This window comes from Fundulus heteroclitus, unplaced genomic scaffold, assembly GCF_011125445.2.
Source record: "Fundulus heteroclitus isolate FHET01 unplaced genomic scaffold, MU-UCD_Fhet_4.1 scaffold_293, whole genome shotgun sequence".
NCBI classification, from domain to species: Eukaryota; Metazoa; Chordata; class Actinopteri; order Cyprinodontiformes; family Fundulidae; genus Fundulus; species Fundulus heteroclitus.
In genome coordinates this window covers 17,398-30,071 of record NW_023396703.1, presented here as the reverse complement: position 1 = coordinate 30,071, position 12,674 = coordinate 17,398, and the positions used below count along the sequence as shown (strand labels likewise).

Sequence of the window (12,674 nt, the reverse complement as noted above, 5' to 3'; positions counted from 1 at the left end):
TCAGCTGAGTGCGTTCAATCTGTAAGGTGTTGTGAAAATTTGTTTCCAGATGAAGAAAGCCCAATAATAGTATTTTCTGGCGCCAGTTGGCAAAGATCTTGATGGCAAGGAAAAAGAAATAGCCCAGACCATCCATCATCCATTTTCTAACACGCTTATCCCTGCTGGGTTCGGATTGGTGCCGATCTCCAGCTGTCAATGGGCGAGAGGCGGGGTATAAACTGGGCAGGTCGCCAGTCCATCTCGGGGTCCAGTCCATCTCAGGGCAGAAATAGCTATTTCGAAACATTGTCCCGAACAAATTGCTATAGCTTAGAAACTATATGAGATATGAAAATAATTATTTCACCATGAGTATCCGCAGGCTTTGGAGGACAACTGTGCTTATTTTTATGTTTGTACAAAAATCAGTGTAGGCATGGCGACGATGTAAAAAAGTACATCAGGTGGAAGGATGCAGGTCCAAAGCGTTTTAAGGATTTTGCACATTCGCTACTCTCGAACAAATTGTTCCTGCAGCAAAACCGTAACATTTATCCACAAAATTCCTTTTTTGTGAGCGCAAGAAGGGTCTTGACATGAATGTGTGAAAGTCTCATGCCTGTACATCAAACAGTTTAGGAGTAGCGACGATGTAGAAAAGTGCCTCATTTGGCGGGATGGAAGTTTGATCCTGTTTTAACATTTTTCCAAAACGCTACTCCCGAACAAATTGTTCCTGCGGCAAAACCGTAACATTTATCGACAAAATTCCTTTTATGTGAGCGCCAGAAGGGTCTTGAAATGAATGTGTGAAAGTCTCATGCCTGTACATCAAATGGTTTAGGAGTAGCGACAATGCGAAAACATGTGTCGCTTGGGAATGTCAGTTGTGATTTTTCACCACACCTCCATAGAAAATCAATGGAGAGCTTTTAGGCTTCTTGGTGCTCTGGGGTGATTTGCGAAAAATCTATAAATGCTACATCAATGAGGTTTACATTTCCAGAATCCAGACAAAAATTCCTACGTTTTGATGTATAATTTATGTGAATAGAGTGAAAATTGTGTGAGTGGGAAGAAGTTGTTCAGAGAAGGAAAATCTATAGAATCGTTAGAGTGGCCACTCTAAACGAACTCCCTAGCAACCATAGCAACGCATTCATTTCTCTGAATTTCTTGAAAAGCCAAAATTATTTTAAGGAGGTACTATATGAAAATGGTGACAGATATGAAAACGCTGAAGTAACTGAAGATAGCTGAAGGTTATTTGAACATTTTAAAAGTTGAATGGCGTTTCTAGCTTAAAGTAGGCTGAAGCAGTAAGCTGTCAAAAAGCTGTAAAATTTGAAGAATTTGAAGGATTCTCCATTCATTTCAATGAGAGCAAAAAACTCACAAAAAGTTGAATATTTTAAATATTATAAATGTTATAATTAACAAAAGAGATAGCAGTAAGGTTGTAAACGAGCTGAACGTTTTGATACAAAAATTGTTTAAATCGGTTGAAGTATGCAGGAGTAGTTAGATGCCGAAAAACGTACGGAATAATAATGAAGACCTGAAGGATCTTAATAAGTGAGAATGCTGTATAGCATTCTCACTAATTAGAAAGACTTGGCAAAAGTGGTAAGATTTCTAACTGTGTTTTAGATTTCCTGTTTGGTAGAGAAATAGAAGTTAGAGTTGGGGCTGATTTCTCTACTAGATATATGGTTGAGAATGGTAGCCCACAAGGCAGTGTGTGTAGCCCAATTCTTTCTAATATGATAAATGACATTTCTGATGAGGTAGATGGTAGTATAGGGAAATCTTTATTTGCAGATGATGGCTCTGTAGGTGAGGGTCAGAATCTGATATATTTGCAGAAAAAGATGCAGGAGGCCATTTTGAAAGTGGAAGGTTGGGCAAATAAATGTGATTTAGAATGTCAGCTGCAAAGTCCCAAGTTAGTTTTAACAGAAGAGATAAGTTAATTTAACTCTTTATAATCAGAAGCTTGAACAGGTGAATAAAGTGAGGTTTTTAGGGGTCATCTTTGATGAAAACTTAACTTGGAAACAGCAGATAGAATTAGTTAAAAAAAATGTAAAAAGTGAATAATTTGTTGAGACATCTTTCTGGACAGGAATGGGGAGCTTCAAGAAGTGCTGTTGGCAGTTTATCACGCTCTCATGAGATCTTCCTTGGATTATGGCTGTATAGCATATATGGCAGCTGCTGACAGTCATTGGAGGTTACCAATATGTTGTGGAGCTTTCAGATAATCTCCTTTAGCTGCTTTGCAGGTTAAACTGGTGAGCTTCCTTTAAGCTTAAGATTGAAGCTAATGTCTGTGTACTGGGTAAAGCTACAGGGACATAATTATGGTCATCCAACTAAGGCTGTGCTGCAGGACTGTTGGGAACATCATGAATGTGATTGTAACAGCTTTAGATGGATTGGGGACAGAATCCCCAATACACCTTAAGCAGGTTGCCATCTGCCAATAAAACAAAACTATTGACAAAAAGTTCAAGCAATTAACCAATTTAGTTAAAAACTGTCATGGTTTGTTTACTGAAGAACTCAGGAAGCTGGTGAAGATTCTCAGTCATCCAGGTCATGGTCATTCCAAAAAAAGGTAAAAAACAAAGCAACTGGACTTGTTTTCCGTAGTTGAAGACGTTTCGCTTCCTCTCCCGGAAGCTTTCTCAATTCAAAAAGTCTGGAGTAATGATGAGTAACAAGCTTTATACCATACCAAACAAAGGCCTGTAATGGCTTAGATAACATGCCAATTCAACCGAAACAGGACCACCCCTTAGTAATGGGCGGTCGTAAAAACCATTAAGCCAGCGGAATGGACCGAAACTGGTCCACTCCTCTGTAACGAGGAGTCGTTAGAGTGTTATTGGCTTGGCTTAAAGGAACAATGTTTTAATCACCTGAATGAGGGTGAGAGTTAAGTTGACGATTGGCTGGAATTAATCCTATAGCTGTGTTGTAAGTTTTTGAGAGTTGGAACCTAAGGCCTCCTCCTCTGTTTAAGGTTGGTCTTTCTCTCTTGATGTAGATGGCTTCCTTCACACCCCTTTCAAACCATCTGTCTTCTTTGTCCAAAATGTGAACATTTTGGTCCTCAAAAGAGTGTCCTTTGTCCTTTAGGTGTAAGTGAACAGCAGAGTCTTGACCTGAGGAGGTAGCTCTCCTGTGTTGAGCCATGCGTCTGTGGAGAGGTTGTTTGGTTTCTCCAATATAAAGATCAGAACATTCCTCACTGCACTGAACTGCATACACCACTCCGCTCATCTTAGGTTTGGGGGTTTTGTCCTTGGGATGCACCAGCCTCTGTCTGAGGGTCCTGTTTGGTTTGAAATGTACTGGGATTTTATGTTTGGAGAAAATCCTCTTGAGTTTTTCAGAGACTCCAGCAACATATGGGATGACGATGTTTTTGCGTTTATTCTTCTCACCATTATGTTCTGCAGCGGGTCTTTTGGATTTTCTTGCTGATTTGACAAAAGCCCCGTTAGGGTACCCACAGGTTTGGAGGGCATCTCTGATGTGTTTCTGTTCCTTGTGCTTCCCTTCTGTTTTAGTCGGGACATGCTCGGCCCGGTGTTGTAAGGTTCTGATGACGGAAATTTTGTGCTCCAGTGGGTGGTGTGAGTCAAAAAGAAGATATTGGTCTGTGTGGGTGGGTTTCCTATACACTTCAATGTTGAGATTTCCATCTCCTTCCAAATTCACCAAACAGTCGAGAAAAGGTAGCTTGTTGTCATTGGCATCCTCTCGAGTAAACTTGATGTTGTTGTCCACCGAGTTGATGTGTCTTGTGAACGCTTCCACTTCTTTTAGCTGGATTTTGACAAAGGTGTCATCCACATATCTAAACCAGTGGCTTGGTGGTGTTCCTCTGAAGGTTCCCAAAGCTCTCTTTTCCATTTCTTCCATGTAAAGATTGGCTACAATAGGTGACACTGGAGATCCCATGGCACAGCCATGCTTCTGTCTGTAAAATTGATCGCTGAACTTGAAATAAGTAGTAGAAAGACAAAGGTCCAGTAGGGTACAGATCTGGTCCGGAGTGAAATTAGTTCTGTTATTAAGGTCACTATCTTGTTGAAGACGTTTCCTGACTGTTTCTACTGCCTCTGATGTAGGTATGCAAGTGAAAAGTGAAGTGACATCGAAAGACACCAGAGTTTCCCCTGGTGCCATCTTTAAATGTTTGACTTTGTTAGCAAAGTCCTTGGAGTTTTCTATGTGGTGTGGTGTGTTCCCCACCAGGGGGGCTAAAATACTAGCAAGCTGTTTAGCAATGTTATATGTTACTGAATTAATGCTGCTGACAATGGGTCTGAGTGGTGTTCCTTCTTTGTGAATTTTTGGGAGTCCATATAAGCATGGAATGTCTTCCCCTGGATATAATCTATAATAAGATGAGCGATTGATTACCTTGTCTTTTTCTAGTTGTTGTAGGTAGTCAGTGATTTTCTTTTTGTAGGAGTTGGTAGGATCCCTTTTCAAAGACTCATATGTGTTGGTGTCACTCAGTAGAGTGTGAATTTTGTCCTGGTAGTCTGAAGTGTTGAGGACCACGGTGCATCTTCCTTTGTCTGCTGGTAATATGGTGATGCTTTGGTCCTGGCTAAGCGATGTTATGGCTTTCCTTTCCTGTGGTGTGAGATTGGAAGGAGGTGGTTTGGCGCTAGATAGGGTAGCTGTTATTTTCATCCTGAGTTTTTCTGCCTCTGTTTCAGCCAGATTGTTGTTCTTGATGGCCGATTCCGTGGCCGTTATCAGTTCCACAATGGGTATTTCTTGTGGAGAAATGGCAAAATTCAGGCCTTTACTCAGTACCTCCATCTCCGGCTTCGTCAGCGACCTGCTAGAGAGGTTTTTAACCCACTTGTCCTGGACATTGATGTTAGTGGCCTCCTCCTGGGGTATGTTGTTGTCTAGTGTAGGTGCTGCTTTCTGTTGCAGTCTATTGAATTTGGCTTTTTGTCTTTCTTTTGTTTTAAGGTGCTGTGAAAGTTGGACCTTGTCAACAAAGCTGGAAACCTCCCCAAACAAAGTTTCAGGGAGAAAACTCAACAGCTTCTGCCTAGTCTGATCTATTTTGTAAGAGAGGGCTTCAATAGTGAAATGGGTCTGTCTTATCCTCTCACTAAGCAGTTTGTTTTGCGCGTTCCTAAGAATCTCTTCTGCCCTGTGGCCCTTAATGCTAGAATTCAGTCTTAAGCTGTTGGGGGTGAGGCTTTGCTGTCTACACCTCAAATTAAAACGAAGATGGTTCTTATAATCTGCAAGTTTTCTAAGTAATTTCTCATACTCACGCACTACTCCCAGGGTGTCTTTCCCAAATTGGCGAGCAATATGCTGGTGAAGATTCTCAGTCATCCAGGTCATGGTCATTCCAAAAAAAGGTAAAAAACAAAGCAACTGGACTTGTTTTCCGTAGTTGAAGACGTTTCGCTTCCTCTCCTGGACTAAGGTAATCAATCGCTCATCTTATTATAGATTATATCCAGGGGAAGACATTCCATGCTTATATGGACTCCCAAAAATTCACAAAGAAGGAACACCACTCAGACCCATTGTCAGCAGCATTAATTCAGTAACATATAACATTGCTAAACAGCTTGCTAGTATTTTAGCCCCCCTGGTGGGGAACACACCACACCACATAGAAAACTCCAAGGACTTTGCTAACAAAGTCAAACATTTAAAGATGGCACCAGGGGAAACTCTGGTGTCTTTCGATGTCACTTCACTTTTCACTTGCATACCTACATCAGAGGCAGTAGAAACAGTCAGGAAACGTCTTCAACAAGATAGTGACCTTAATAACAGAACTAATTTCACTCCGGACCAGATCTGTACCCTACTGGACCTTTGTCTTTCTACTACTTATTTCAAGTTCAGCGATCAATTTTACAGACAGAAGCATGGCTGTGCCATGGGATCTCCAGTGTCACCTATTGTAGCCAATCTTTACATGGAAGAAATGGAAAAGAGAGCTTTGGGAACCTTCAGAGGAACACCACCAAGCCACTGGTTTAGATATGTGGATGACACCTTTGTCAAAATCCAGCTAAAAGAAGTGGAAGCGTTCACATGACACATCAACTCGGTGGACAACAACATCAAGTTTACTCGAGAGGATGCCAATGACAACAAGCTACCTTTTCTCGACTGTTTGGTGAATTTGGAAGGAGATGGAAACCTCAACATTGAAGTGTATAGGAAACCCACCCACACAGACCAATATCTTCTTTTTGACTCACACCACCCACTGGAGCACAAACTTTCCGTCATCAGAACCTTACAACACCGGGCCGAGCATGTCCCGACTAAAACAGAAGGGAAGCACAAGGAACAGAAACACATCAGAGATGCCCTCCAAACCTGTGGGTACCCTAACTGGGCTTTTGTCAAATCAGCAAGAAAATCCAAAAGACCCGCTGCAGAACATAATGGTGAGAAGAATAAACGCAAAAACATCGTCATCCCATATGTTGCTGGAGTCTCTGAAAAACTCAAGAGGATTTTCTCCAAACATAAAATCCCAGTACATTTCAAACCAAACAGGACCCTCAGACAGAGGCTGGTGCATCCCAAGGACAAAACCCCCAAACCTAAGATGAGCGGAGTGGTGTATGCAGTTCAGTGCAGTGAGGAATGTTCTGATCTTTATATTGGAGAAACCAAACAACCTCTCCACAGACGCATGGCTCAACACAGGAGAGCTACCTCCTCAGGTCAAGACTCTGCTGTCCACTTACACCTAAAGGACAAAGGACACTCTTTTGAGGACCAAAATGTTCACATTTTGGACAAAGAAGACAGATGGTTTGAAAGGGGTGTGAAGGAAGCCATCTACGTCAAGAGAGAAAGACCAACCTTAAACAGAGGAGGAGGCCTTAGGTTCCAACTCTCAAAAACTTACAACACAGCTATAGGATTAATTCCAGCCAATCGTCAACTTAACTCTCACCCTCATTCAGGTGATTAAAACATTGTTCCTTTAAGCCAAGCCAATAACACTCTAACGACTCCCCGTTACAGAGGAGTGGACCAGTTTCGGTCCATTCCGCTGGCTTAATGGTTTTTACGACCGCCCATTACTAAGGGGTGGTCCTGTTTCGGTTGAATTTGCATGTTATCTAAGCCATTACAGGCCTTTGTTTGGTATGGTATAAAGCTTGTTACTCATCATTACTCCAGACTTTTTGAATTGAGAAAGCTTCCGGGAGAGGAAGTGAAACGTCTTCAACTACGGAAAACAAGTCCAGTTGCTTTGTTTTTTACCTTTTTTTGGAAGAACTCAGGAAGCGCACACAGGACTAAAGTTTAAGAGTTTTTATTAAAGGAAGTGAGGTGGATGATGAAGACCGGAGGTTCAGGACAGCAGAAGGTCAGGGATGTAGGTGATGGCAGGAGCTGACGGCCCGGAGTGAAAGTCGATAAAGCCTGATGGCCAGGAAAGCAAAGTGCTGCTTGGCTAGCAGGCCTCGTAGCGACACCAGGGCACCGAACGGAGCTTCTCCAGGGCGGCTAGGCAGGTTAGCAGTTCTCAAGAGACACCAGGACTCAGGGCAGAGCTTCCTCGGAGCGGCTAGTCAGGTTGGCAGCTCTCTGGAGACACCAGGACACAGAGCAGAACTTCTCCAGGAACAAGAGCAGGGGACAAAGTCTTACAAAGCAACTGGCAGGACTAACCTTAAACGAGGAAACAGCTCTTCCAAGGCAAAATGAGGACTGTCATAGAGTGGTGGATAACAGAAGACAGTCCAGTGCTGAACTGAAGGCAGAGGAAGGTTTAAATAGAGCACTTAACAGGTGGAACAAGGGTCTGGCTGATTGTCTGGTAAATTGTTAACAGGTGTGACTGACTGCTGAGGAGGTGAAGATGACAGAAAATAACTGATGACAAGTAAAACTAACAATAAATAAAGTCAAACCAAACCCACATGAGATGAAAAAACTGAAAATAACAGAAAAGTGAAGCCAAACCAAAACTCAACCATGACAAAAACAAGTATCATTTACATAAAATGATACTTGAAGTCGCTTCTCGCTTCAAAGTATCAATGTATTTTTGCCTGTTTTTTCACTGCCATTCCCTATATGTACGCGAGAAAGCAACAACAAAAAACCGCGTGTTAACGTCAAATAAACATGCAACAGTTAGTTGGTTTTTTTTTTTGGAATGTTGGCGGCCGCCTCGCCAACACAGTGCTGCGGGAAACACTGCTGTGGGGTTTCTAAAGCTGTCAAACCCTGCGCCGAAATCTGAACCACTTCCCGAAGCAGTCACGTGGTACAGCCGGGCAGCGAGGCTTCGGACGTCATCATTTTTGGCTCCTCCCCTAAATGAAGCAAGCCTCGATACGCGCTTTACGGAAATGCCCCCTCCATTACTCGACACACACCTCGAAGCCTCGGCACATAACGTAACATCACTACTCCAGCCTAATCCTGGCTTTAACGTTGCACTACCACAGAGCCACAGCATCAAGGTGAGGTCAACCCTGTAGTCTGTCTCTACGGGACAAATAAATGGCCATCTTTGACTCACTGATTAAAAAGTTTAAAAGTCTGGCCTTTGGCTTATTACTTTTATTTTGGCACACTCCTCCAATAAATAAAGAAGTTGTAAAAACTAAGCCAAAAGACTAAAAACATTTGTTAAAAGAATAAAAACGGTCTTTAGTCTGATGCAGTCCATAAAAACATGAAAAACATTTTCAGACAGACTGCAGAAAGGACACTCGTTTAAAACAGCCCGATTAATAACAGATAAAAACGAGTTTGTGGCGATGGCACCGTGTAAAATCCTCCATTGGAGATCACCGGTTCTTTTTTTAATTGGAGGCTTATATAAAGTCCTCCACTGGGGTGCTCTACCAGCAAGTTTATCAGTCCATAGACAGACTGAGCAGTTCTGGAGGTGTCTTTGAGTCATTACTTTAGAGCAGACTCCATAAACAGTTTTCTGGTCCATAGTGAATAAAACCATCTTCTGTGGGTCCAGGCCGGAGAGCAGAGGTCAACTTCTCTCCGGGAAACCAGGATCCAGGATCAGGCCAGGAAAGGAGTCCGTTGGGTCTGGTTGGCTCTGTCCCTCACAGTAGTCACAGAGCAGAGCGTTTCTGTTTGCATTATTATTCATCTGGACCAAGATTCCTTTTTAGTTTATTATTTGCTCTTTGAGAGAAGCCACCACTAAGTTTGGTTTCCATGTTCACAAGCATAGAAACAGGCCTGCAGCATAGGGTTAACTTGGGTTTTACCGCCTTTAGCTTTAATTAATAAGCATTTAAGCAAATATTACTGAACTGGGATCTCAGATTGACACCCTGAGGGTTTTTATTTTGGTTTTGTATGCAGAGAAGTGCTTGTTACATGTCTTTATTTAAAGGTCCTAAAGTACATTTATTTTATTCACCTTTTTATTTTCCTAAATATAGGGGGGGGGGGTATTGTTAACACTTTATAACTTGTGTCAAATGGTGATTTAGTCTGTGCCTCATTATTCCAGTGTTCAGTGTTTAGTGCTAATGGTAGTGGTACTACCTAATACCATGCATAGATCTGTAGTCCACGTTTGCACTGCAAGTTTGCTGGTTCAAATCCCACAGGCTCCTGCCCTGGGTCCCTGAGCAAGACCCTTAGAGCCAGAATGCTCCGGGGCGCCACCCAGTGGCAGCCCACTGCTCCCTGAAGGACGGGTTAAATGCAGAGGACACATTTAATTGGTTTCCAAAGATGTGCTGAAAAATGCAGAAGATTATTATTTAGTCCAAAGCTCTGAGCTGCCCTCAGGTCTTCAGGAAGGCTGATCCACAGCTGAGGGCCGCAGGTGGAGAAAGTCTCCTCATGGTAGGTTTTAGTTCTCACAATGAGCCACCAGACACACAGAGACCCACTGAGAACAACTGAGCCAGGATGATGAACATGTGAGCCCAGCAGCAGAACATGGGACCAATGTTCAGTGATCAGGGACTGAAGGAGCAGAACTTTAACCAGACGCCATGTTTCCTTAGAGAAAAGCCTCCATGCAGGCTGCTGCTTTAGCTTGAAGATGAATCCAGAACAATGTGAGCTGAAACTCTGTTAAATTATCCATGTTTAGAACATTCTGGCTCTGAGAACCACTGTTCTAGCAGAACCCTGAGCCACACTAGAAGACAGCAGCATTTTAAACAGACGCCAGAGCCATCAGACTTAAATATCCAGCAGCAGCAAGTGATCATGGATGGATTTATGTTCAAGGAGAGTTTATTGTTGGCTGCTAATCTCCAAGCTCTAGTGCCCCCCCAACCCTAAGCCCAGAACATCTTCATCACCAGCCGCCACTGCTGAGAACCACACCTTGATCTGGACCTTCACACGTCATGATAACATGTTCTGGTTCTGCTGGCTTTAACTCTTTAAATCAGTTCTACTGGATCACATATCAGACATCAGTTCATCATGTTTCTGAGACTTTTACATTCAGGGACATTCATTTTCTACATTTTATCATTTATTTGTTCATGTTTCAGTTTTAACCTGCATCCTGGTGGCTTCAGCTAACATCTTTCATTCTTTATTCAGATTGAGGAGCTGCAGTTTGTCAGAGATCAGCTGTAATTATCTGGTATCAGCACTGAAGTCCAACCCCTCCCATCTGACATACCTGGACCTGAGTGACAACAAAGACCTGAAAGATGGTGTAGTGAATGAGCTCTGTGGTTTCCTCCAGACTCCCCTCTGCAAACTACAGACACTGAGGTCAGACTCCATGTTTTAATAATGGGGGGGGGACCTCTCTCCTCTGAATGTGGATCTGAACCCACAGCCACAGGGGAATTTCAACAAGGAGCACAGCGTGGTTTACTTTTTAACAACTTATTTTAACAGCTTATTAACAACTTGTTTTAATGTGGACAACATCTGAGCTTTTACCTCTGATTTCCACATTTAATAAACGCCTCTCTGGGAAATTTTCCCAACGTTTCTTTGCTTTTTCTCCGTGGCTGCCACGTCACCATGATGAAAAAATGATCAGCTGACACATTTTCTACACATTAACATTCATGAGGTGCTTTGCATCGAGCGTTTCTGCTTGAATCTGGGCGTGTAGAGGGCAGAACATGAGCCAGAACCTGGTACCAAATGTATCGCTACAGCTGGGATCTAGAAAGGAAAATGGCTGCTGCTGTGCCTGAGCATGGTTTGATTAATCTGAATATTTTTACCATACTCCATTTTCTTTTTCTTGGCGTTCACTTTGAGTACGGATTCCACACAAAGTTTCTAAATGAGAGCCAGGACTGTAAAAACTGCTAAACAAGTTTTAACTGTTGAAAGTTCTCATATTGTTGATTGTTGAAGAGCTGAAGTCAGCAGGTCTTTATTGAAGCAGCAGCTTGTTGTCATTAATATTAATGAGAGTTCTTTAACTGGTTCTGTTGGACTGTTAGAACCTGCATCCTGGTGGCTTCAGCTCACATCTTTCATTCTTTATTCAGCTTGAGGAGCTGCAGTTTGTCAAAGATCAGCTGTGATCATCTGGTATTGGCGCTGAAGTCCAACCCGTCCCATCTGACATACCTGGACTTGGGAGGAAACTACCTGAAGAAGTCAGATGTTCAGCAGCTGAAGGATCTTGTAAGGAGTCCAGACTACAAACTGGAATATCTGTAAGTAGATGGTTGGAGTGAGTCCAGCTGCTGTCAGCAGAACTGTTCTGAACCCAGTTGGTACCAAAGCAAAGATCCAGTGTTTCCAGTAAAGCTGCAGCTTCTCAGTGGGAGGAGAATGGTGACAGGCTTCCTGGTTGGACACAAAGACAACAATGAGCCAATCAGAGGAGCCAGCAGCTTGTTGTGTTCCTGTCTTTGTGTCCATGTGAAGATGACTGTTGTTGTTGTGTTCATGTCTCCAGGAAATGCAGCTGGATTCCAGCTGACAGCCTTCCACCATGTCTAGAGACAGTGGTCCTCATTCATCAAGCTGTGGAGCATCAGATCTGATCTCAGACTCTTTGTTCTCTCATTTCAACAGCAAACAGCTGATCAGTTTCATCTTAGTCACAGCTCTGAGATCAGTCTGACTGCAGCCTGCAAATCACTGATTTCACAGCCCATCATTACATTTAGTCACCATGTGGTCTTTCTACAGAGCAGAAGCTCTGCTGAAGTCCACTCAGCACATCTGGACATGTGTCCTTCTCTCACTAGTTTCATCCAGATGTGTTCAGGGACAGCCTCCATGTTTCTTAGTCAGCTGATGTTTCAGGAACAGATGAGATGTTCATGTTCAGCTTCCAGAGGCTGAAACACTCACTGATCTCCGCTGTTGCTCCTTCTTCTCTCTGCAGGTTTAGGTGATGATCTTAGTAGAGGAGAGAAGCTGAGCTGTCCTGGTGATCCAGAGGTTGAAGCTGCAGCAGTTTGAGTTTAAAGAGACTCTGACTGGATCCTGATGATGAACTCTGAGCTTAGAGATGTTGATCCTGTTTATCTGATCATGTCTGTCATTTAGTGTCTGATATTGTTTGTCTCTGTGGACCAATGAGGATCAAATGAAAACTAAGCTGCATTTAGTGGCTCCATGGAGTTTTAACCTGAATCTGATGAAACTGCAAAGTTGATCTTTTTTCTCTCTGCTTCATTTTCAGCCTGTAACCCAGAAATCTGAAATAAAGCTTAACTCTA

At 42.8% G+C, this 12,674-nt stretch overlaps 1 protein-coding gene across 1 annotated transcript in view; it reads left to right on the top strand.

The window, feature by feature from the left end:
• LOC118559477 (NLR family CARD domain-containing protein 3-like) overlaps nt 1–12,436 on the top strand; it is a gene marked incomplete at its 5' end in the record, with an annotated part of 31,976 nt that extends 19,540 nt beyond the window's left edge. The window contains 3 exons of the mRNA XM_036130189.1: nt 10,570–10,746; nt 11,487–11,657; nt 12,338–12,436. Of these exons, the coding sequence (XP_035986082.1) occupies nt 10,570–10,746; nt 11,487–11,657; nt 12,338–12,347 (358 nt within the window). The remainder of the gene's footprint in view (nt 1–10,569; nt 10,747–11,486; nt 11,658–12,337) is intronic.
• Between the last annotated feature and the right edge of the window lie 238 nt (nt 12,437–12,674).